The sequence below is a fragment of the Oratosquilla oratoria genome, chromosome 2 (genome assembly GCF_046742065.1).
Source record: "Oratosquilla oratoria isolate Oo_2021 chromosome 2, ASM4674206v1, whole genome shotgun sequence".
Lineage (NCBI taxonomy): Eukaryota > Metazoa > Arthropoda > Malacostraca > Stomatopoda > Squillidae > Oratosquilla > Oratosquilla oratoria.
The window spans coordinates 15672318-15694949 of record NC_134778.1 but is presented as its reverse complement, the minus strand read 5'-3'; the positions used below and the strand labels follow the sequence as shown (position 1 = coordinate 15694949).

The window sequence follows — 22632 nt, the reverse complement described above, 5'->3', positions numbered from 1 at the left end:
CTTCCTAAATTTCCTGTGCCTCACGTGAGTCTATAGAATTCCAGTACAAACGTTTACCAACTTCAAATTACTTCTACTTAGAACTACCTCCACGCGCTTCGAAGACAATTAAGACACCTACACAGTATAAAAAATATTTTAAAATAAAATGCCATTATACTTGGTTTGTTTATGGAGTATTTTTTTTTTTCTCTTCAGCCAAAAAATTATTGTGCATTTCTACATAAACAACCACGTTTTACCTAAGCTCCGTTATTACAAAATTTCCATTGACCCGGTTAATTAAGATACCATAAGAAATAGCAAATTGTGTATATTCATGTGACTAAATAGAACAAATTATACAAGAACATCAACATCTGTAATACTGAGAGAATCAAAATTTCAGAAATATCTCTTTCAAAACCTGAAGTTCCGAAACACGCATAACTGCGCCATGTTATGGAATGGTAAGATTAAATATCTCAAAGGGCGGCTATTCAAAATGTTTAACTAATATAATAAATCAAACAGTGAATAAATAGATACTAACATGAACAAATGGCCTCAAAGTAAAAGGGCAACATATTTAGTCAAATTTCCCTATAGTTCTTAGAACTTTGTTTACATCCATGGGTTACGAAATAGAAGATCACCTATGTGGGAACTCTGCTGATAGTCGTAACGCTAGGGTAGTTTTCATTATTCAAGCAGATTACATAGCTTTTACTTTTGTAATATCATCAAATAATTAATAATTTTGTGGTGATTAATTCACTGTCCCTATCGAAAGTAGTTCATCATGGTGTCAATAATTATGAAAAGACGACGAAAGGATACAAGTTATGATGTAATGTTTTTATTTCAAGGTAGTGCAAAACCCTTCCGAAGTGCCATTTCCATCCCGACTTGAGTAGGATATTATATGATATTGAAAAACGAATAGATTTAAAGGATGTCACTGCACTACAGTGTAGTAAGAGTTCTTCGAAGAACAGGTAAGACGGTATATCATTTCAAGTTTAATTTTTGGCTATTAGTTGTGCATACCTAGCTAGGTCAATATGAAAATGGAATTCCTGATATTTGAGCTGAAGTAGTTCTCATGGGATGGAAAAAGTCGCTATGAGTATAATGCAATTTGATTTATCCATCTAGCTGTCCTAGTTCTCGAGATATTGCATTTTGAATGGAATTAAATCTGGCCTATTTTGTCCGAGGAAATCGGGCCGAAACGTGCGGTCTGACTGATCGCCGATCAAACGTAAACAATGGCGGTTTTTACTGACAGGCACAATTTTATATAAAAAATTAGCATATGGTTGCATTATTTGACCTATTTTCTATAAGATGTGTGATTTCCATGTAATTTGATCATATAATTACGTTTTTATCCTCTGCAAAATTACCCACCACAGCTACGAATACCGTAAAATTACATGAAAATCACACATTTTAAAGAAAATAATTTGAATAATTCAATTATATGCAAGGTATTACGCTAATAACCCAATAGTAACAAACTTAATAGTGTAGTTTGATCCATACCACCAGTGATCATAGATAACGGGCAGGACGAATCGTAGCTGTGGTCCGTAATATTACGGAGGATGAAAACGTAACTTCTCTTCGATCAAATTACATGAAAATCACACATTTTAAAGGAAATATTTGAAATAATTCAACTATAAGTCTATTACACTAATAACATAATAGTAAGAAACTTAATAGAGTGAAGTTTGGTCCATATCACCAGTGATAGATAAGATGGCGGGATGGATGTTGATGTTGTTATCCGATAATCCGACCCGATAGAAAAAAAAACTAATTTAAACAACCAATTTCTCAGCTCTACCGTAACATACTGACTTTATTTTGGTATTAGAATAATCCACGATACTAGTAGTTTTGGTTAATTATGGTCAGTTGCCCGCACAATAAATTTGTTAGCTCATTTTTTACGTTGAAACATATACCAATTTTTGATATACTGCTGAATGCAGGCCGCCATGTTTATCTAATGTTTTTATTGACCGACATGTAACTGATGATGTGAATGTTTGAAATTTATTACGATCGTAGTAAATACACTCACGCAACATTTTTATTAATTAAATTTCCCGCGGTATGTAAATTTGGCCGTTTGAACGGCGTGCGCATAAAATGACGCGCTATTGTGCTCGTCATCGACGGTGGCGCCTCTGGTGGTGTTTGACCTACCTAGCATACCTATGCGATATTTATAAAAGCATTAGATTAGAGAATTAAATATTAATTTTGTAAATTCAAATACATGCACGTAGTATGCGAATCTCTTACATATACCAAAGGCTTTTCCCCCCTTACATCGGGGGGGGGGTTAGCCAAAAAGGTATAGAAACCATTCCCACCCATTCCACTCCCCACACATTCCACTCCCCTCCCTCCCTCTTTTTGTCACCTCCTGGATGACGGGTCATCCCTGCATCCTGTCCATTGCCCTGGGTCAGAAGCAGTGTCGCAAGACACAGCACATCCACAGCAAGGCTGCTTCATTAATTTGGCAACCCCCCCTCTCCATCCCCTCATGCAGAAAAGGAGAAGACGGGGAGAAATCCCTTCAGGCTGCGTCAAATATTTTCTCATATATACTTCCTCACCCCCCCATCCCCCATCCACTCCCCCTCATGCATCACAGCATCATCCCTTTTCCATTCACCCCTATCCTCTGTTCGCTCCCATCCTTCCTCAACAGACATTCCTCTCTTTTGTTATGTCCCTTTCACCCTATCCATCCATCTCATCCTAGGCCCCCTCATATTCACTCGTTCCACCTCTGCCTTCCACACTTCTTTTACTAATCTTTCTTCACTCATTCTTTCCATGTGTCCAAACCATCCTAATACTCTTTCATCAACCCTATCTTCCAGCTCCCTTTCCATCCCTGTTCTCCTCCTTATCTCCTCATTTCTCAATCTATCTAGCTTAGTAACCCCTATCATACTTCTCAGACATTTCATCTCAAACACATTCAAACTCCTTCTCTCTTCTTCTTTTATGCTCATGTTTCTGCCCCGCACAGTGCTGTTGGCACAACTACTCCTTCATATAACCTCTTAGCATCCATTCCCAGATGTCTATTTCCCAGATGTTTTTTGGGTTTTTATGGATCTGGTAAAGGCTTACGATAGGGTAGACACTGGGTAGGCACTGTGGAAGGTACTGCATATATGGGATAGGAGGAAAGCTGTTAAGAGCAGAGCGATTTTGTTGGCGGAGATACATAACAAAAAACCTTGCTACAAGCATATCTACTAACGAATGAAGCTGCTCGGATGCGGTACAGACGCCATGCTGTCATCTGTCCAGGTCAGTCACTGTCAGTTAGATGATGCTTTCATGTTGTGGACCAGGTATTTGCCACGATAGATAATGCTAATAAGCACTGTTACAAAGACAATAGGGCTTCCTTGGACTTTATGAGAGAACAGGGGATTCTGCCATTGTCTGTTAATTGCCCAAGGTACAATAATAATCAGGCTGTCAGCATCAGTGACAATGACCCGGATGACCTTAAGAAGTTGAGGTATCGAATTACTAAATATACTATACAGGTTAGGTTAAGTAGGTAGGTTAGAATAGACAAATTTTTCATCCTTTCATTTCTTCGACCTCAGCATCTATTAAAATAAACATGGTGTGTCATTCAACTGCCGTGCCTTTGTTCATAAGTAAATTGGTTTGAGCAACTTTTTTGTTATTGATTTCCACCAAGAAAATTGCATGTTATGTTGATGTAAAATAATTTACAAAATTAATAATTTTCTATTGTTATATTGCATAGCGTGCACAACTAAAGATTTACCAATTTTTTGCTCTTGTTGGGAACATTATAGTAGTAGTAATTTATGCCCTATCATTCTTTGCCTGAACCAAACAATATTTGCTTGTGCTGAATGGGGAAATTAAGGGTTGGGGACCAGATTTGGATTGGGGTTAACCCCTTCAATACAGGCCACATGCGATGTTGCATCATGATACTCACATTATGAAAAATAAAGTCACTGCTCTATCGCTCATTCTGTCACCCGTGAATTTTGATAACCATAGAAAATATGATGAAGCCAGTTTACAGAGTATGTGGGTCACGCAGGTACAACTACAATAAATATAATCAAGACGCCAACGTTGGCATCCTCGTGTACCCACTTGCTCCTCATGATGGCTATGTAGGCGTCACCGTATGGTAGGGGTTGATTAAGGGTGGAATCAAAATTAGGGTCAGGACGCATTCGGATTGAGGAAAGGGAGGTAGTGATAGATGATCCTATATCTAAAAGTATCAAGAGTGGGACCATAGAGTGCATGGAATGGGAGCTGATTTCACTCTTGGATGCTGTGGGGGGGGGGAAATGAGAACTTGAATATGTTGGTGCTTGGTTGGTATGTGTGGTATTTTAGGTTGTGACTGCCTCCAGTTATTCATGTATTTGTTTGGTGGAAGTTTATGTCAATTAAGTTGTTTGTGATTTTGTCTGAGTATAATTTTAGTTGTGCACACATACGTGATATAGCATTTGAAAATTAGATATTAATTTAGTAAATTATGATATATGAACATAATATGCAGTTTTCTTGGGAGAAAAAAAAATTGCTACAAGCAAATTTACTAATGAACGAAGCCGCTAGGATATTGTCCAGATGCCATGCCAGTCCAGTCACTATCAGACTATGGCTTTCATATTGTGGACCAGGTGTTCTCCAACTCCAGGTGACATTAATAAGCACTGTTACAAAGACAATAGGGCTTCCTTGGACTTTGAGAGAACATGGGGTTTTGCTGTCATCTGTTAATTGCCTGAGGTACAATAATAAACAGGCCATCAGCATCCGTGATGACGATGACCTGGATGATCTTTAGAACTTGAGGTACTGAATTACCAAATATTGGTTAGGTTAGGTTAGAATAGACTAATTTATCATCCTTTCATTTCTTCGACCTCAGCATCTATCAAAACAAACATGGCATATCATTCAATTGCCATGACTTCATTCATTAGTAAATAGGTTTTAGCAACTTTTTTGTTATTGATTTCTGCCAAGAAAATTGCATATTATGTTGAAAATTGATTTTCTATTACTATATCATGTAGGTGTGCACAACTAAAAATTTGCCGTTATCTGTATTTACCTAGTTTATATTGTATGGGAAGAGAGCTATGCTCGTAGTGACCCACATTTGTATCTTTCAGCATCAAGTTTAACCACTTCACTCCGGGGCACATCGCACGTCTGGCAGCATTAGCTGCCCGACGTGCGATGTTGCGTCATAATAATCGCATTATAAAAAATAAAGTCAGTGCTCAATCGTTCATTCTCTTTCACCCGTGAATTTTGATAACCATAGAAAATATGATGAAGCCAGTTTAGAGAGAATGGAGGTTACATAGGTACGACTACAATAAATATAATCAAGACGCCGATGTCGGCATCATCGCGTACCCACTTGCTCCTCATGACGCCTACGTAGGCGTCACCGTATGGATGTGGTTAATCTTAAATTCTTGTATAGTTTTTGCACTTGCTGTTTCTTCATTCAGTTTGTTCCATATATCCATCACTGTGTGGGAAGCTATTCTTTTTCAGATCTCTTCTGTAGCTGTCTCTTTTAAGTTTATTTTCATGTCCTCTGGTTTTTATTTTATCCCACTTCAATAAGTCATCTTTCTCAAGGACTTCCAACCCTTTCATAATTCTGTATATGGTTAGCAGGTCTCCTTTTTCACCTCTTTGTTCCAGGGTTGGTAGTTTGAGTTTGTCCAATTTTTGTTTGTATGTCAAATTCGAGAGTGTTGGTGCCATCTTTGTCATTGCTCTTTGAATTCTTTCTAAAATAAATTATTTTCTTTTTAGTACTAAGTGTCCATAGTGTCACCGTGTACTCCAATTTTGGTCTTATTAATGTAACAAATATTTTCTTTATCATTTCTTCATCCATGTAGTCAAAAGCCACATTCATTAATTTTAATAAATTGAGAGTTTCTCCGACTAATTTGTTGATATGTTTGGTGTAATATCATTTTTGTGATAGTTACTTCTAGGTCCCTTTCCAAGTTGATGTTTTTAATTTCCTTTGTACCAATATTGTATTGTATTCATCTTTTTGTTTCAAGTGGTTCAAGTTTAATTTACTAATGACTGATGTAGTGTGTCTAATTACATCTGATCCATCTTGTAGCTTTATTTTGCGTAGACTTTAATTTGTATATGTTTTTGTTAGTGTGTGGATCCCAGATGGTGTCACAATACTCTAAGTGTAGCCAAACAAGTGTTTTATAAGCAAGAACTTTAATGTCTGCATTGCAACTCCAGAGGTTCCTGTGCAGGAATCCCAGGGGTCTATTGGCCACATCACTGTTATACATTTCATGTTCACTCATAATTGATAATATTAAAGAACTTAGGTGAAAATAAAGCCATATCATATTAATAAATTTATTCACAGAGCTTCATCAGAAATTTGCTGCTCATCTTTGAATGCAAATGCATTTAGTATATATTGGTCCTGTCTGGTCCTTCACTATATATTTTATCTCCACCATTTTCTATAATGAATGTTTTAAATACTGAAAACTGTCCAGTTCATCTAACCTCTCCTCAGAGGCTTGCCTTCAACTTACTGCCACCCTGTCCCCTTGGACCTCATCATCTTGCTTTTACACACATTTACTTTCAACATCTTCCTATCACATATCTTCCCAAATTCCATCACTAACTGTCCTTGACCCGAGAAACCCAGCCCCAATATCTGTGGAACTGTAGGTGAATATGCAAAAGAAGCAAACAAATATTGGGGAATAGAAAGTGTGAGAAATAGGTATCTAGGGATGAATGTAAAGATAAAATGGTATTTTTTTTAGAAGTGCACACCTATGCAGTATAGCATTAGAAAATTAAATATTATTTTTGTAAATTATAATACATCAATGTAACAGATATTTTTCATGGCAGATATCAATATAAAAAAACACTGCTAAAAGCCATGGAGAAACAAATGAAGTTTCATAGACTCCTTTAGACGCGATTGGCATCGATGTCATTGTCCATGATTGCATCACACAGTGCAGTGGCCTTGGTAACAATGTCACCAAGGTTGCTCAGCTGCATGGCTAGGATGACTGGTGACACTAGCTCCTCTTCCTCTCCCTGCTGCTGCTGCTGGCTGTGCAGTTCAATCAGGTCTTCGCATGTGAGGTCCTGAGAATGAGCCTGCAACAGCTCGTCAATGTCCTCCTGCATTCCACCATCGGACAGCTGTGTCACCAGACTCAGGAGTGACATGACTAACACTCACAGACTGAAAACCTATGAAGTCGTGCATCACCTCAGGCCACAGCTTCCGCCACACAGTGTTGGCAGTGACAGGCAAAACCTCGTCCCAGACCTCGCAAATGTGCTCCAGGGCCTGTCGGATAGTAAAAGCCTTCCAATGGTCCCACACTGTTACGCCTCTACCATCCATGGTGTCATTCAGCGTACCCTTTGAATCTGGTAAACCAGCCATTGCTTGCCTTGAAGGTGATGGTGGTGATGGTGACCATGACTGTGATGGCATGCGTGGTGGCAGGCAAAGATGGCACTGATGGTGTCACCACGGAAGTGGATGGCTGCGGCTCGTCTGTTTCAGCTAAACTCTCCCACAGTGACATTGCCTTGTCACAAATAGAGCCTGGCTGAAAGGCTGACAGTGCTGAGTCCTGTCCTTAATCCACACACACAGCATGGTCTCCATCTTCTCCATGTGGCTGTCTCTCATCCTGATGACTTTGAGCCTGTCACCAAACACAGTGGTCTTGCTAAATGCCTTGTACCTCTCTCTTGTTCCATATAGTGCTGATGGTTGACAAAGCCAACTTTTTTTTTTTCTTTCCCTCGTACCTCCAGGTATTTCCTACATTTGTTCCGAAGAATACAAACTCTTCGGTACTCCTTACACTAGGATACTCTCGCGTAGCGCGAATATTTCTACTGCGAAATTAAAATCCTCACTCTGGGTCTGGGCAACACTTATCCTCAGTAAGGGGCCCCATTGGGGCAAGGGGGGGGGCCCTTGCCCTCCACCACAAGTCTCGCACACTATAACCATTCTCGTCGCAGTAGTGACCGCGTTAACATCTCTCTACTGCGTGTTTAGTTTTTTTTTTCGGTTTCCCCCTTAATGGGCCGATTCTCAGTCAAATTCCTTTATTGGCGTGGCATCCAAGTCACTGTTTACGTCGGTGCCGAAAATCAAGCAATCCGCTTCGATTGTCGCCAGCTAAGGACGCTAAGGAGTTCGTCGTCCTTCAATTTCATCGGGGTTTTCCCTACGCCATCCTGTGTCCTGGCATTATTAAGTGCTTCTCCATTCCCTGTATTATTCCCTTAACCGCCACCGGGTATCCTACCCTTCACTGTAAGTATGGAATCTGGTTCCAGTATTGTTGTGGTTTCGCCGCAGGGAGATAAAGGGAAAGGTGCGCACGCATAGAAAATGGCTTCCCTCTTCACCCCCCCAAAAACATGGGAAGGCGGCCTACGGCTTCGGAGGAGACGAGCATTCTCTCCCTCCTCCACGGCGTAGTAGACAGGAAGCCAAGTTGTCCTTTATTCCTTTAAACTTGGACGGTTAGCGTAGATGGACATGCGCCTAAGGCCACCTCTAGCTACCGTTCCTGTACGAGCTTTTCCCGGATGTGGTCGCTTGCGGCTTGCCCTCGCCCATCCCAGAAACTCAACAGTCGCCAGGAAGGTGGTACAACGCCACTTCGAGTCATTCTCAGGCCAAGTTGTCCTCTTCCTTCAAACCAGGACGGTTAGCGTAGCCGGACATGCGCGTCAACGCCACCGCTAGCTACCGTTCCTGTATGGAATCTGGTTCCAGTATTGTTGTGGTTTCGCCGCAGGGAGATAAAGGGAAAGGTGCGCACGCATAGAAAATGGCTTCCCTCTTCACCCCCCCAAAAACATGGGAAGGCGGCCTACGGCTTCGGAGGAGACGATCATTCTCTCCCTCCTCCACGGCGTAGTAGACAGGAAGCCAAGTTGTCCTTTATTCCTTTAAACTTGGACGGTTAGCGTAGATGGACATGCGCCTAAGGCCACCTCTAGCTACCGTTCCTGTACGAGCTTTTCCCGGATGTGGTCGCTTGCGGCTTGCCCTCGCCCATCCCAGAAACTCAACAGTCGCCAGGAAGGTGGTACAACGCCACTTCGAGTCATTCTCAGGCCAAGTTGTCCTCTTCCTTCAAACCAGGACGGTTAGCGTAGCCGGACATGCGCGTCAACACCACCGCTAGCTACCGTTCCTGTATGACATTTTTCCCGGATGTGGTCGCTTGCGGCTGCCCCCGAAACTCGACGCCGGCACGGACAAAGGGGGGGGGGGCAAAGAGCCCCTTAGTCTCTTCTACTCAGGAATCCCGCAGTACGCACAAAGAGCCGGGTGATCAACGGTGACCTTCCATGCCCTTTGCTCACAGGGACAGAGATCAGGGACGAGGTTGCAGACGCGGTATTTCTCGCTGACCGGATGCTACGTCGGCGGAGGACGCGGACAGTTGTCTCCCCCCTCCTAAGCGTAGTAAACGGAATGGTTGTACATAGCCGCCCCCGCGAACCCCCCCCCCCCCGGGTACGAGATTTTTCCCGGATGCGTCCGGCGGCTCCGCCCCCCCACGGACAAAGGAGCCGAGTTCGGAGATTCGGAGCGCGTCGGCCTCTTCTCCTCAGGTGGTCCCCCACATCCACCTTCCACCCGTCGTCAGACGAGCCGGGTCATCGCCGGAACCCTTTCTATGCCCGGTGGGCAGGAAGCCCGAGATGTGCCCACGCGCGCGTTCGTCGTGGGTGACTCAGCTTCGTCCATTGGAGGCAGTCTCCCCTTGGCGTCTCCCGGACCATCCGCACCCAGGCGGGACTCACCAAGTGGACATTCCCCGGACATTCCCCGGACCTCCTCCCCACTCTCTGTTCACTCGTCACTACGTTGAAGGAACAGATGGAGGCCCAACGGGAATTTTTCCGCGCTTCTCAAGCGCGGTTCGTGCACCGCACGGAAGCTCGTGAGGAGTCACCGCCCCCAAGGGCCCCCCTCGACCATCTTCCACTTGCTCGGCCCCCCTCTGTACCCATCAGTGACCGGGATGGTAGCGTGAGGTTCCTCTCTGCCCGTGCCGACCCCTCCTACGCCGACGACGATGTCCACAGCTCCGTAGGGGGGGGGGGGCACGCTCCCTTTCCCCTCCCGTTTCCCAGTCGGAATCCTCGATGGTGGTCCCTCCTTCCTTCTCGGACGTCCTCGCGAGGGTTCGGAGGGCGAATCGACTGGGCCACCCGAAAGCAGAGGAAGCCACATTCGAGTCTGACATCTTCATGACGGCCAACTCTCAGAAAGCCCAGCCTCCTCCCCTCCACCTTCCATGGAGTACGCAGACGGCGAGAGCCATGGCCCAGGCCTCCGACGCTCTCGCAACAAGGACGACCGAGAAGACGCGTTGGCTTCCGGTCCCATTGGAACACCAGAAGCGCTTCTACACCCCATCGGGGTCAACCCTCGGAGCAGCCTCGATCCCGGCGAGGTTACCAGAGCTGGTTAGGCGGACGCCGAGTCGCTGCGCAGGCGAAACGTCCTCCTCTCTGGCAGGGAAGTCAGCTCCCACCTTCAATCACTGGCTCTGTCCCTGGCGGTGAACTCCTGGCTAGAACGCCTCCTTGCCTCGGCGTGGGAGTTCTTACCCGCACTACAACCCCAGGAAGAATGCGACCTCCAGGCTTTTTGGCAAGCGCGAGCAGAGCCCTGAAGCATCAGGTTTCCTGTCTCTCAACGTCCTGAGCCAACTTCGAGTCCCACAGGAGAGACACCATCCTCGGGGAACCCCAGTGACCCCCTCCTCAGGGAGATTTATGCTCACCCACGCGCTGATTCCCCCGGATATGGTGGACTCCGAGATCCTCGACGCAAACATTATAGAGGCTCCGGACTCCCCCACAGGACTCCTAGGAATTCGCCAGCCCCTCCGCACAAGATAGGGGGTTGCCTCTCCCTCTACTGGAGAGCATGGGAAGAGGCCGGGGCGGAAGACTGGACCTACTAAGTCATTAAGACGGGCTATTGTCTTCCCTTTTCCACTGTCCCAAACCTCTCCCTCTATCCCATCCAAGTCAGCAGCTTCCACCCGGACTCGGCTCGCGGGCGGGCCCTAGCGGAGGAATCCTCCGTTCTGCTCCAGACAGGAACTTTAGTGGAAGTCTCGACTCCGGACCCAGGGTTCTTCTCACGGCTATTCCTAGTAGAAAAGACAACAGGGGTGTGGAGACCAGTCATCTATTTGTCTCCACTCAACAAGTTCCTTTTCCCTGACGAAGTTCCGAATGGCCACCCCAGAGTCCGTAAGGGCGTCTATCAGGGAAGGGAACTTCATGGTGTCGCTGGACCTCCAAGATGCATTCCGCCCAGCTATGCCAAGAACACCTGAGAATGGTCCTAACCTTTGTCCTGAAATTGGGCACAGTAGTCAACCCGGAAAAGTCAGATTTCTTACCAGAACAGAGAGTCACGTACCTGGGTATGGTCCTGGACTCCTCCCTAATGGAATCCTTCCCAGTAGGAAAGGGGATCCCGAATCTCGCATCTCTAGTTGCACAGGCACTATCGACCAGGTTCCTGACGGCTACACAATGCCAAATCCTCCTGGGCCATATGGCCTCCATAGAGAAATTAATCCCCTGGAGTAGACAAAGAATGCGACCGCTACAGCGGCTCCTCAAGTCTCAGTGGGCCCCGCAAGAGGGAGAACCCCTACAACACATCTCCCTCACCGAAGAAGTCAAGGATTCTCTTCTCTGGTGGAAGGCCCATGCAACCTTCTCATGGGGATGCCCCTCGGCCCATCTCCCCCCGAAGTCCTCCTGTTCTCCGATGCCTCCAAGGAGGGCTGGGGAGCCCACCTCAACGACGATCACATCAGCGGTTCCTGGTCCACAGTCGAGCGGACAGCCCATATCAATTGGCTTGAGTTGAAAGCAGTACTCCTGGCTCTCCGTCACTTCAAGGATCAAGTCTCAGGAAAAGTAGTGGGCATAATGTCGGACAATTCCTTGGTAGTAGCCTACCTAAACGAGCAAGGGGGGCACAGTCTCCCAGGAACTATGCCTTCTGATGATGGACATCCTCAACCTAGCCAAGAATCTCCAGGTGTCACTCAAAGCCCGTTACATCCCGGGGAAGAGGAGGTCTGGGCGGACCACCTCGGCAGGAAGAATCAGATAATCAACACAGATGGTCCCTCTATCGAGAGGTAGCGAACTTCATCCTCAGCAAATGGGGCTCCCCTCTAGTGGACCTTTTTGCAATGAGATGGAATCACCAACTCCCAATATATTTCAGCCCTTTCCTGGATCCTCTGACAGCAGGAGAAAACGCTCTTCTGCAAAGTTGGGACAACCTGGACTCCTACGCTTTCCCACCATTCCCTTGCTCCAGAAGGTACTCCTCAGAGCAAGACACGCATCCTACCTTCGGATGACTTTGATCGCTCCTTGGTGGCCCGAAGCCCCATGGTTCCGGACGCCCTCTAGCTAGCAGTAGAAGAGCCTCTGGCCCTTCAGGGAAGACCAGATCTTCTGTATCCACCCATCAACGGGCCTTGGCACAAGAACCCTTCAGCACTCAATCTTCACGCGTTCAGACTATAGTCCAGATCCTCCTAAAGAAGGGTTTTCCCAGAGAAGTGGTTGAGGACATGTCCGCTCCTATTTGCTCTTCCTCAGCTAACCTTTATCAAGGGAAATGCGCCTTTGCAAAATGGTGCCACTCCAGGAAGTTAGTCCCAGTTCGAGCCACCATTCCTGAGATCGCCTCCTTCCACGTCCTCAGGAAGTCCAGGAAGATCTCCCTCTCGGCGGTACAAGCCATCCGGACCTACCTCAAGAGAACCGAACATCTTCGACCAGAATTAAAGTGGTTGTTCATCTCTACTAAAGGTAGCCCATCACTAAGAATTCCATTTCTTACTGGACAATGGAAGTCATCCGCAGAGCCTGCGACATGAACCACACAGATTGCCCATGACCTGAGGGCAGTAGGGACCTCCCTAGTCATCAGTAAGAATCGGTCAGTCAACCAGGTTCTTCAAGCAGGTATATGGAAGAGCCAGAATACGTTCACTTCCTTTTACCTCAAAGAAGTTATGCGGGAATCTTTAGGGAACTTATCTTTGGGCCCCATAGTGGCCGCCCAAGAAGTCCTGAAAATGATATACCCCTCCTCAAGAGCACACAGCCGACCCTGACAACTCATCCAGGTTCTGGCTCGGCAACTGCAGGGATAACTTTCTAAAATCCTTCTCATACTCTTACATTCCCTTACCTCACCCGCGGGCTCTCAAGCATTCCAAGGGAATCAATTCAAGCCCTTCAGTGGTACAAAAGTGATTATAACCTTTCTGTCTCCACTCCAGGGAACAGAAAGGGGTGCACTTCAAAGTGAGGGGAATGTATAGGGGTCTGGTCAACATAGTCTTAGCACACTAGATTTTCCTTACAGCGGTTTCCCAGGCTAGATAACAACTTCCTTCCCTCCTAAGTCCGAGTCTCCTAGTGTAAGGAGTACCGAAGAGTTTGTATTCTTCGGAACAAATGTAATTTTCGCAGGAAAATTAATTTTTCCCTGATACAAACCTGAGGTACTCCTTACCTTTAATGGCCCTCCTCAACCACCCCTCTAAACAGTTCCTTCTCCTTGCCTGACAACCTTGTGCTTAAATCATACCTGGCTCAGAGAATGGTTATAGTGTGCGAGACTTGTGGTGGAGGGCAAGGGCCCCCCCCCTTGCCCCAATGGGGCCCCTTACTGAGGATAAGTGTTGCCCAGACCCAGAGTGAGGATTTTAATTTCGCCGTAGAAAAATTAGGGCTACGCGAGAGTATCCTAGTGTAAGGAGTACCTCAGGTTTGTATCAGGGAAAAATTAATTTTCCTGCGAAAATTACATTTTCAAATGTCGCAAGAGCAAATTGTCATGTATTGGGGTGTCACAATGTGAGCTATCCCTCTACTTTAATTTCTTCAACCTCCATCTCTACCAAAACAAAGATTGCATCTCAAGTAGTCAAAGCGGCTATATTTGTTTCTTTATAGCTTTCAGCAACTGTTTCTATGATTAATTTCTATCAAAAATAACGTATATTACGTTGATGAATTATAATTGACAAAATTATTATTTTTCTATTACAACATTACATAGGTGTGCACTTCTAAAACTTTACCAAGAAAATTGTCTGAAAGAGTGATTTTGCCATAATCATTATATGGAGTAGAGACTTGGAGTATGGAAAAATTAGAAAACAGAATCTAAATGTGTTGAGATGAAGTGTTTGAGAAATATGGTAGGTGTTATGAGGGGTGTAAGACCAATTTGGCCAATCGCAAACTCTGCATTGGCTAATTACTGTGATCACAAACTTAGCCCATCTTCAACTAACCAGTTTTAACTTTTTATGAATGGACTGAATAAAAAAATTCTGGTATTTTTTTAGAAGTGCACACTTACACAATATAGAATTAGGAAATTAGATATTGATTTTGTAAATGATAATACATCAATGTAATATATGTTTTTCATTTAAGAAATCAATGACACAATGTTGCTAAAAGCTATACACAAATGAAGTTGCATCGACTCCTTTAGACACCATCTTTGTTTTGATAGATATGGAGGTCAAAGACACAACGACCCTGATGACCTCTAGAATTAAAGGGACAGCATTACTAAATGCAGGTTAGGGTAGGTTAGGTAGGACAAATTTATCATACTTTAATTTCTTCAACCTCCGCATCTCCCAAAACAAAGATGGCATCTCAAGCAGTTGAAGAGACTATGTAAGTGTATCACTTTTAGCAACTTATTCCATTATTGATTTCTGCCAGGACCAGTTGCACAACACACAGACCAACAGGTGTCTAGCCTACAGTCTGCACGAAGTACCGCGCATCTTGAAGACCAAGTTCCCTCAAATTGTGATGGTCTTTGGGTGTATTTCCAGTGAAGGCCACATCATGCTGCCTCACATGTTTGAAGAGAGATTCAGACTCACTTCAGTTGGCTATATTGAGTTGCAGTCCACTGTTGTCAAGCGCTGGGTGGAGAGGGTGGCTGTGGGAAGACCATATGTGTGGCAGCAGGACTCGGCTCCATGTCACACCTCTGGGAAAACCCAGAAGTCTGTCTTGAGAACTTGTATGATGGACCCCCAAACTCACCTGATTGCAACCCCATGGACTATTATGTGTGGGGCACACCAATCGTACTGCCTGCAACACCAAGGATGAGCTGATTGCCAGGATCAAACAGGTGTTCAGATGTCTCTTGAAGGACATAGTGATGGCCACATGCTGCAGGTTCAGGTCCCACCTGGAGGCCATGGTAGAGGCTCATGGCAGCTTCTTTGAGTGAGGTATATTTGCCAAAAGATCCTCTAAGAGATGCACATTGAATTTTGAGAATACATAAATTTTTGGCCAAGATATGCCGTTTTTCTTTCTGAAGAAGTGTCAAATTTATCCCAAACACTCTGTACTTCTCTTTTCTTTGTACCTCCCATATGATTCTCTTGTCCTATTTTGTAACTGACCTGTGAATGCTCTCTTCTCTTCTACAACCTTCTTTGCTTCATTCCACTACTCACTACCCTTCTATTTCCTCCCATTCTCCTTGCTCCACACACAAAATTTGCACACCTTGTCCTCTTTGAACCATCCTCATTCCTCCTCCACTCCTAATTCTACTCTATCCTTCATTCCTTCCCACTCCTCTCTCAGCTTCTTCTTGTTTCCTTTTCTTTCTCATTTAAGCAGTTTACTCTAAGCACCTCCCTACCTTCTGTCCTTTTTCTCTATCACCATCTATCCTCCACTGTCAGTTTACCTTCCACTAAAAAATTACCTGATATTCCCAACTCTCTTCCCTTATAGAATGTACATCCAAAGCTCTTCCTACTCTTCTCCTGGTTACCACTATGTAGTCCATTAAAGCCCTATCTCCCACCCATCCACCACCCTTACCCATGCTTGACTTCCTATACACTGTATTTGCTATCATCAGCTCTAGACACATCACCTCATCTCTCCACTATGAATTTTTCTTGGAACTCCATACTCCCCAACCACTATTGGTTCATTTCCTACTCTAACTTTAAGATCTCCCAATACCATTGTATTGACATTTCTCCCTAAACCCTCTATGAATTCATTTAAATCTATCCAAAAAGCCTTCCTTTCCTCTACACACTTCTCACTACCAGGTCCATGTGCACTTACAAAAACCCACATCACCCTTCCCAGTTTCACCTTCATCCACAGTAACCTTGAAGAAACCTCCTTCCACTCCACCACACATTTACCTATCTCTTCACTTACTAATATTACCCCTTCTCTTCCTCAGCCTCTCTTCACTCAAAATTTACTCACACATACTACCCCACCCCCCACCCCCCCGCCCATTCCTCCTCATGCAGTCACAACATCATCCATATACAACCATTCTCCACTCACCTCTGTCTTCCGTCCTTCCTCAACAGACATTCCCCTCTTCCCCAAAGCCCCCTTCACCCCATCCATCCACCTCATCCTAGGACGTCCCCTCATGTTCACTCCCTCCACATCTGCCTTCCATACCTCTTTTACTAGTCTTTCTTCACTCATTCTTTCCATGTGTCCAAACCATCCTAATATTCTTTCATCAACCCTATCTCCCAAATCCTTTTTCACCCCTGTTCTCCTCCTCACCTCCTCATTTCTCACTCTATCCAGCCTAGTAACCCCCACCATACTTCTCAGACACCTCATCTCAAACACATTCAAACTCCTTCTCTCTTCTTCTCTTATGTTCCATGTTTCTGCCCCATACAGGTGCCTTACCTGCTTTCATGTCCATAGAAACATTAAAGACATTTAAAGAAACAAAACTAGTGTTACCCAGTGTTATTGTTTCTAACATTTTACCTATAACTGATGTCAAACTGGCCTGTAGTTCTGCAAATATGATTTATCACTCTTGAAAATAGGAACAATGTTTGCCTGCTCTCAAGAAATAGGTACAAATCCAGTGTCTACTGACTTATTAAATATTTCCATTAACTGGCCACAGATTTAAAAAAAAAATCTAAATATTCTCGGAAAATTTTCATATGAACTTGGGGATTTTGTAGCTTTTAAGTCCATCAATCTGTTTGACTACTACTTCTTTACTGATGCTAATGTTAGTCTACATCCTTCATCCCCACTGAAGATCGGGTCACAGTTAGGTTTTTACAAACAGATCTTTAATGTGTTGACTAAAGTTTTCAGGAGTAACAAAAGCAAGGCTTGGGTTCTTTTCCAGTGGAAGGGTTTGACCATTCAACTTCACGACTGGATGTGTTTTTTATTCATGGTTGTCTGGAGTGAGCAAAATCAATTATTTTTGAGGGGAAGTCTCCACTGTTATTTCTTTGCCATTGTTCTACTTTGTGAAAGTAGGCTTGGATGTTCTTAGTTGTGTTGCACTTGCTGTGTCAAGTTGTTATTGCCAGGTCATCGGTGTAGTTGAGTGCTGTGCTATTTTGTTCTGGATATGGTATTAGAAGATGACATGTGAAAAGGATGATGAGAGTATTGTCCCTGGGAGAACTCTATTGTATAGTCTATTAGTTTGAAATTTGGTTGTTTAGAGTTATTCTGCACTGCCTTCCAGCTAGGAAGTTTGATGGCCTTCCCTTGTCATTGTTGTATATGTGTCTCTATGATCTTTGTTGATAGTACATGTCCAGGAACTTTAAATGTTTTATGTCTGTTGTCATGTCCATTCTTTCTTTTAATTAAATTGCCCCACCACTACCAAAATGTTTGTGAAAAGTATGGAGATTCCTTGAATCCATGTTGGTTTGAGGAGGTAGGTAAGTTAGTTGTTTCTTTCTGCCTTTCCATTAGCCTGGAAATGGATAAGATTGGTCTGTAAGAAGCTTTTTTTTTAATGGGATTTTGATGTGTATGTACAATTGATCTTTGATTGAAACTTCATATTCTTCATAGTTGCATTACTAACACTGCTAATTTTAGGGGAATTTTCATATGACACATTTGATAGCACCAGCAAAGAAACAAGCTTTACATCTTTATTTGGTAAGCCTCTTCAAATTTTCCCCCTTAGTTATGAAGAGCAACTTTGCACCTTCAACACGGCTGGTATCGACAAATGGAGAGGATGGTGAAGCCTGTGGTCGCAGTGCACCAAAGAAAGCCAAAACTCCAATTGGTAAGTTTTCTTGTCATAATAATTACTGTTGCTTCAGGTCCACAGGCCCACAGCAGCCAGCATTGATTCTTGTGCCCCCTCTTTAGATCTCTAAATGTCAGATTGTTGCCCTTGTTTTATTAGTGTGGGTCTGTTTTTACATTCCATACTGGCAAGCAGGAGGTAGAAAAGAAAAAGTAGTTGTTAGTTGTCAACTCTTCATGCTGGAAGGAAAAAAATAAAAAGTAGAAAAAATATATAAATATCCTGATCTCAGTCTTAGACAGGGTACTGAACTTTTAGAGAAAGGTGTTCATAGGATTTGAAAGCAGGGAGATGAGGTTCTTCAACATCAGACATATAGGACCACCTCTCAAGTACCAATCATTGGACTAGTTTTCTTCAATACAGTAGAGCAGCAGTGATAGCCTGCGCATGATCCCGTGAAATGGATTTCAGAATATTGTAACTCATCATTATCCTCACATCTGGAGGTACAGCACCAAGAGGATGGTAGTCATTGTCCAGATGTGAACCTATCTCAATACAGCATCCGCATTCACCATCTTTCCTCCTCTTTTTCACAAATGAATAATGACAATCAGCAACTGCTCCCTTCTCAAATAAACTTGTGACTTGGATGTAGATCTATATTGATATAAGTGTGGGTTTCCAGTTAAGGAAATATGAGAAACTATTATTACCATCACTTTTTATTGGATGGGAAATAATATTGTAGTTTTATCGTTTAACCCTTAGCTGACCTTTGAGCTATCATAACAGGAATCAAGTGTTGAGCTGAACCTTTTTGTTACTTTTTTGTTGTGAAACTAGATTGGCTTTTTGTATACAGTAAAACTTCAAATGTCCCAATTTCAGGAGAACCTGGATAAAGTCCTTGCTAGTTTGAAATTTTCACACATTCATTTGACTGTTCATTGTGTATATGGAAAGGGTAGTATAGGGAGTAAATGTAAAGGTAATGGGCAGAGGTTAGATGAAGAGAGGAAGGAAGTAGTTGAGTTTGTTGTTTGCAGATGACCCTGCACATGTGGCCGGGTCAGAGAAGGGTCTGAAGAAGCTTGGAAGGATATGTAAGAAATCTGAAAGTAAATGTAGGCAAAAGTAGGGTGATGAGATGTACAAGGGGAGAGAGTGGCAGATAATTGGAGAATACTAAAGGAGAAAGGCTAGAGGAAATGAAGCAATTCAAGTATTCAGGGTCACATGCAACAGAGAATGGAGGTAAATTATGGAGTAAGGGAAACAAGTAAATGTTTTGCGGGGATAGAAAGTGTCAAGAAATAGGCATATAGGGATGAAAGCAAAGAGAAGACTGTATGAAGGTGTGATCATGCCTGATACTATAAAGGACAGACTTGGATTTTAAAGGAGCCTACTAAGTATTTCAGTGGCTTTGACCCATCGTTTTTCGCTCATATTTCCGAAAGAATCATTCACATCAGCATGGTATATTAGCACAGCCTAATTCACACCCTGCCCTAATTTTTGATGTTATAGTGCATTCACAAGTGTATTTAATTACGGTGTTTACTCTTGATATTAAGTGTGTCGTAGCCGACACCCGTGAAGTAAATCGAACAAGTGAAGTTGGGATACACGAGGTAGTTTGTGATGACGTCACGACTTCACCTGTTCGATTTACTTCACGGGTGTCGGCTACGACACAATATCAAGAGTAAACGCCATAATCAAATACACTTGTGAATGCACTATAACGTCAAAAATTAGGGCAGGGTGTGAATTAGGCTGTGCTAATATATCATACTGATGTGAATGGTTATTTCGGAAATATGAGGGGAAAACGATGGGTCAAAGCCGCTGAAATACTTAGTAAATATGTTTAAGATGAAGTATTTGAGAAGTATGGGAGGTTACAAGAATGGACAGAGTGAGAAATTGGGAAATGAGGTGAGGTGGAGAGCAATGGTGGAAAGAAAATTAGCAGATGGTTTTGATCAGAGAATATTGGGATGGTTTGGGAAGTATGAGAAAAGAAAAACTAGCAAAGAGTGTGAAAGGGAGAGGTGGATGGAGTGAACTTCAGAGGAAGAAAATAAAATGGATGGAATGAAGGAGTCTTGGGGGAAGGGAGAGGGCAAGAGATAGGTGTGAATATAGTGGTTGTGAACAGTTAATTTGAGGTGTCCCAGAGGGATTTCTAGTCTGCATTTCACTTTTTGAGTGGATGAGGTGTGTCTTGTTCTGCACTTACCCTATGCAGACAACACTCAATCTTTTCAGAGTGACTTACATCATTGATTCAGTACTACAGTATTCTTTTTCTGTGAAAAAAAAAATCTTATTTTTATCAAGGGAACTTGTTGATTTGGTTGATTCAAACTACTATATTTTTTTCTTTTTTTTTTTTCTTTTTAACTAATTATAGTTCTTTTTTACAGGAAAATTAGATGAAAAGGAGACCCCAGAAGGCATTCATCCATACCAGGAAAAGGAACCTTTGGAATCCTTCCCAGATAATGTGAATCCTAATACAGGGGAAGTTGGCGGCCCTCGGGGTCCTGAACCAACTCGCTATGGGGACTGGGAACGAAAGGGAAGGGTAACAGACTTCTAATTGGGTAGTTTATATGGGTCTGAAAAGTTTGTGAAATATGGGTGTAAATAGTATAAACTGGGTAAAAGTAGTAAGTTAGCATAATGTAATAACTGTACTGCATTACAGTATTTCTCAGGAGAGATCTTAATTTTTCCAATAGGTTGTATACATATGTGATGTATCATGACAGTTTCCTTGTTTTTTATTGTGAATATTTCACAGGTTTCTCATGTATAAAGCTGATAAAAATACAGGCCTTTTTAAGGTATGAAGTAAAACAGTTTATTTATCACCATGTAATAGGTAAAAAAAAAAACCTGAAACACTATTTAGACATTATAAATAGCATCACTAGACTGTTAAATATTTATAACCAAAAAAGTCTAAAAACAGTTTTGTCACCCTGCTCCCCAGCACTACCACATATACACGTTTTTCAGCAATTACCTGCTCTGCAAGATGACCAGGCTTTAATGCCTCTGTCATAGCTTGGGCAATTTAAAACTCCTATACTGTCATCACATGTTGGCTTTAGCGGGACTTCTCCCCCCCCCCCTTACAAGGGAGGTAACCAAGTCAAAGGCACACACCCACTCCCATCCACCACCCTTGTTTCCCTCTTATCTTGGCTTCTCAAGGATAGTCATCCCTGTCTCCTGCATACTGCCGAGCTCAGAAGCAATGCAGCAAGACTTAAAAAAAATAAAGTCCCCTCAGCAGAAAACTGAGAATATGGGGAGAAGAAATCCTTTCGGGCTATGTCAAGTATTATCCTAACACAATCATTTTCCACTCACCCTTATCCAATAGCCATTCCCCTTTTGCTCAAAGCCCTTTTCACCCCTTCCATCCATCTTATCCTTATGCCACGTCCACACGGTCGAGCACTGTCTGCGGGGCCTGAGGGCTTTGCTCGACAACGGGCAATTTCAGCGGGCAAACCATCAAACTGTCCGTTCCCGGCGCCATTTGCAGGCAGTGGATGGAGGGCTGACATCGCTGCCAAATGCACGAGGTGAGGTGCAAGCAAAGTTAGCAAACCCGCTCAGTACAGACTGAAGTTACCTTTACCACCATGTCCGCACCTAGTACTAGTGTGTACTGGTCTCGACAAGACGTGCTATTGGTGCTATGCTTTTTCTCATATTTGTCTCTTGCCTTTGTATATATGGCTCCACTTTCGAAAGGAGAACAGAAAAGCTGCTTATGTTAATTCTCATGTAATTGCAAAACAATTGTTCATTTTCATCCTGCAATTCACGTAGGATTGTCACTGAGCTTCCCATTAAATCACGTCTTTGTAACCACTCCCGGCACCAGACATGTCTCCATGATTTCTTGTTTTTCTTTTTAATGCAGGCAGCAATTATAATGCTGTAAAGTGCTACCTTCTTTCCAAGTATGACGGGAACCATGGTTATTGTACCGCACTGAACCACTCCCTCCCAACCTCTGCTTGCGACCAACTAACCTCCAACCACCATCGTCAGCTGTGTGGACACTTCGCGGGCAGAGTCTGCGGACTTTGCCCGGTAAGGGCAAAGTCTGCCAGGCACAGCTCGTCCGTGTGGACGCGGCATAAGTCATGCCCTAAAGTTCACTCCATCCACTTCTGCTTTCCACACCTCTTTTGCTAATCTTTCTTCACACATTCTTTCTGTGTCCAAACCTTCCCAATACTCTTTCATCAGCCCTATCTTCCATCTCCTTTTCAAACCCTGCCCCCCTCCTCACCACCTTGTTTCTCAATCTATCCATCCTTGTGACCCCCATCATATTTCTC

General features: G+C 43.5%; 1 protein-coding gene across 2 annotated transcripts; it reads left to right on the top strand.

Moving 5' to 3' along the window:
* The first annotated feature begins 565 nt into the window (after window positions 1-565).
* On the top strand, window positions 566-21127 carry LOC143037289 (succinate dehydrogenase assembly factor 4, mitochondrial-like). Of its 2 annotated transcripts, none has more exons than XM_076205426.1 (4): window positions 566-671; window positions 853-977; window positions 18185-18289; window positions 20692-21127. In XM_076205426.1, exons 2-4 carry the CDS (start codon window positions 935-937, stop codon window positions 20865-20867), a joined length of 324 nt encoding a protein of 107 aa, XP_076061541.1. In that variant the 5' UTR covers window positions 566-671; window positions 853-934; the 3' UTR covers window positions 20868-21127. The 2 variants fall into 2 exon arrangements, with proteins under 2 accessions (XP_076061541.1, XP_076061538.1); XM_076205423.1 differs by having other exon boundaries at window positions 597-671; window positions 849-977.
* The last annotated feature ends 1505 nt before the right edge of the window (window positions 21128-22632 follow it).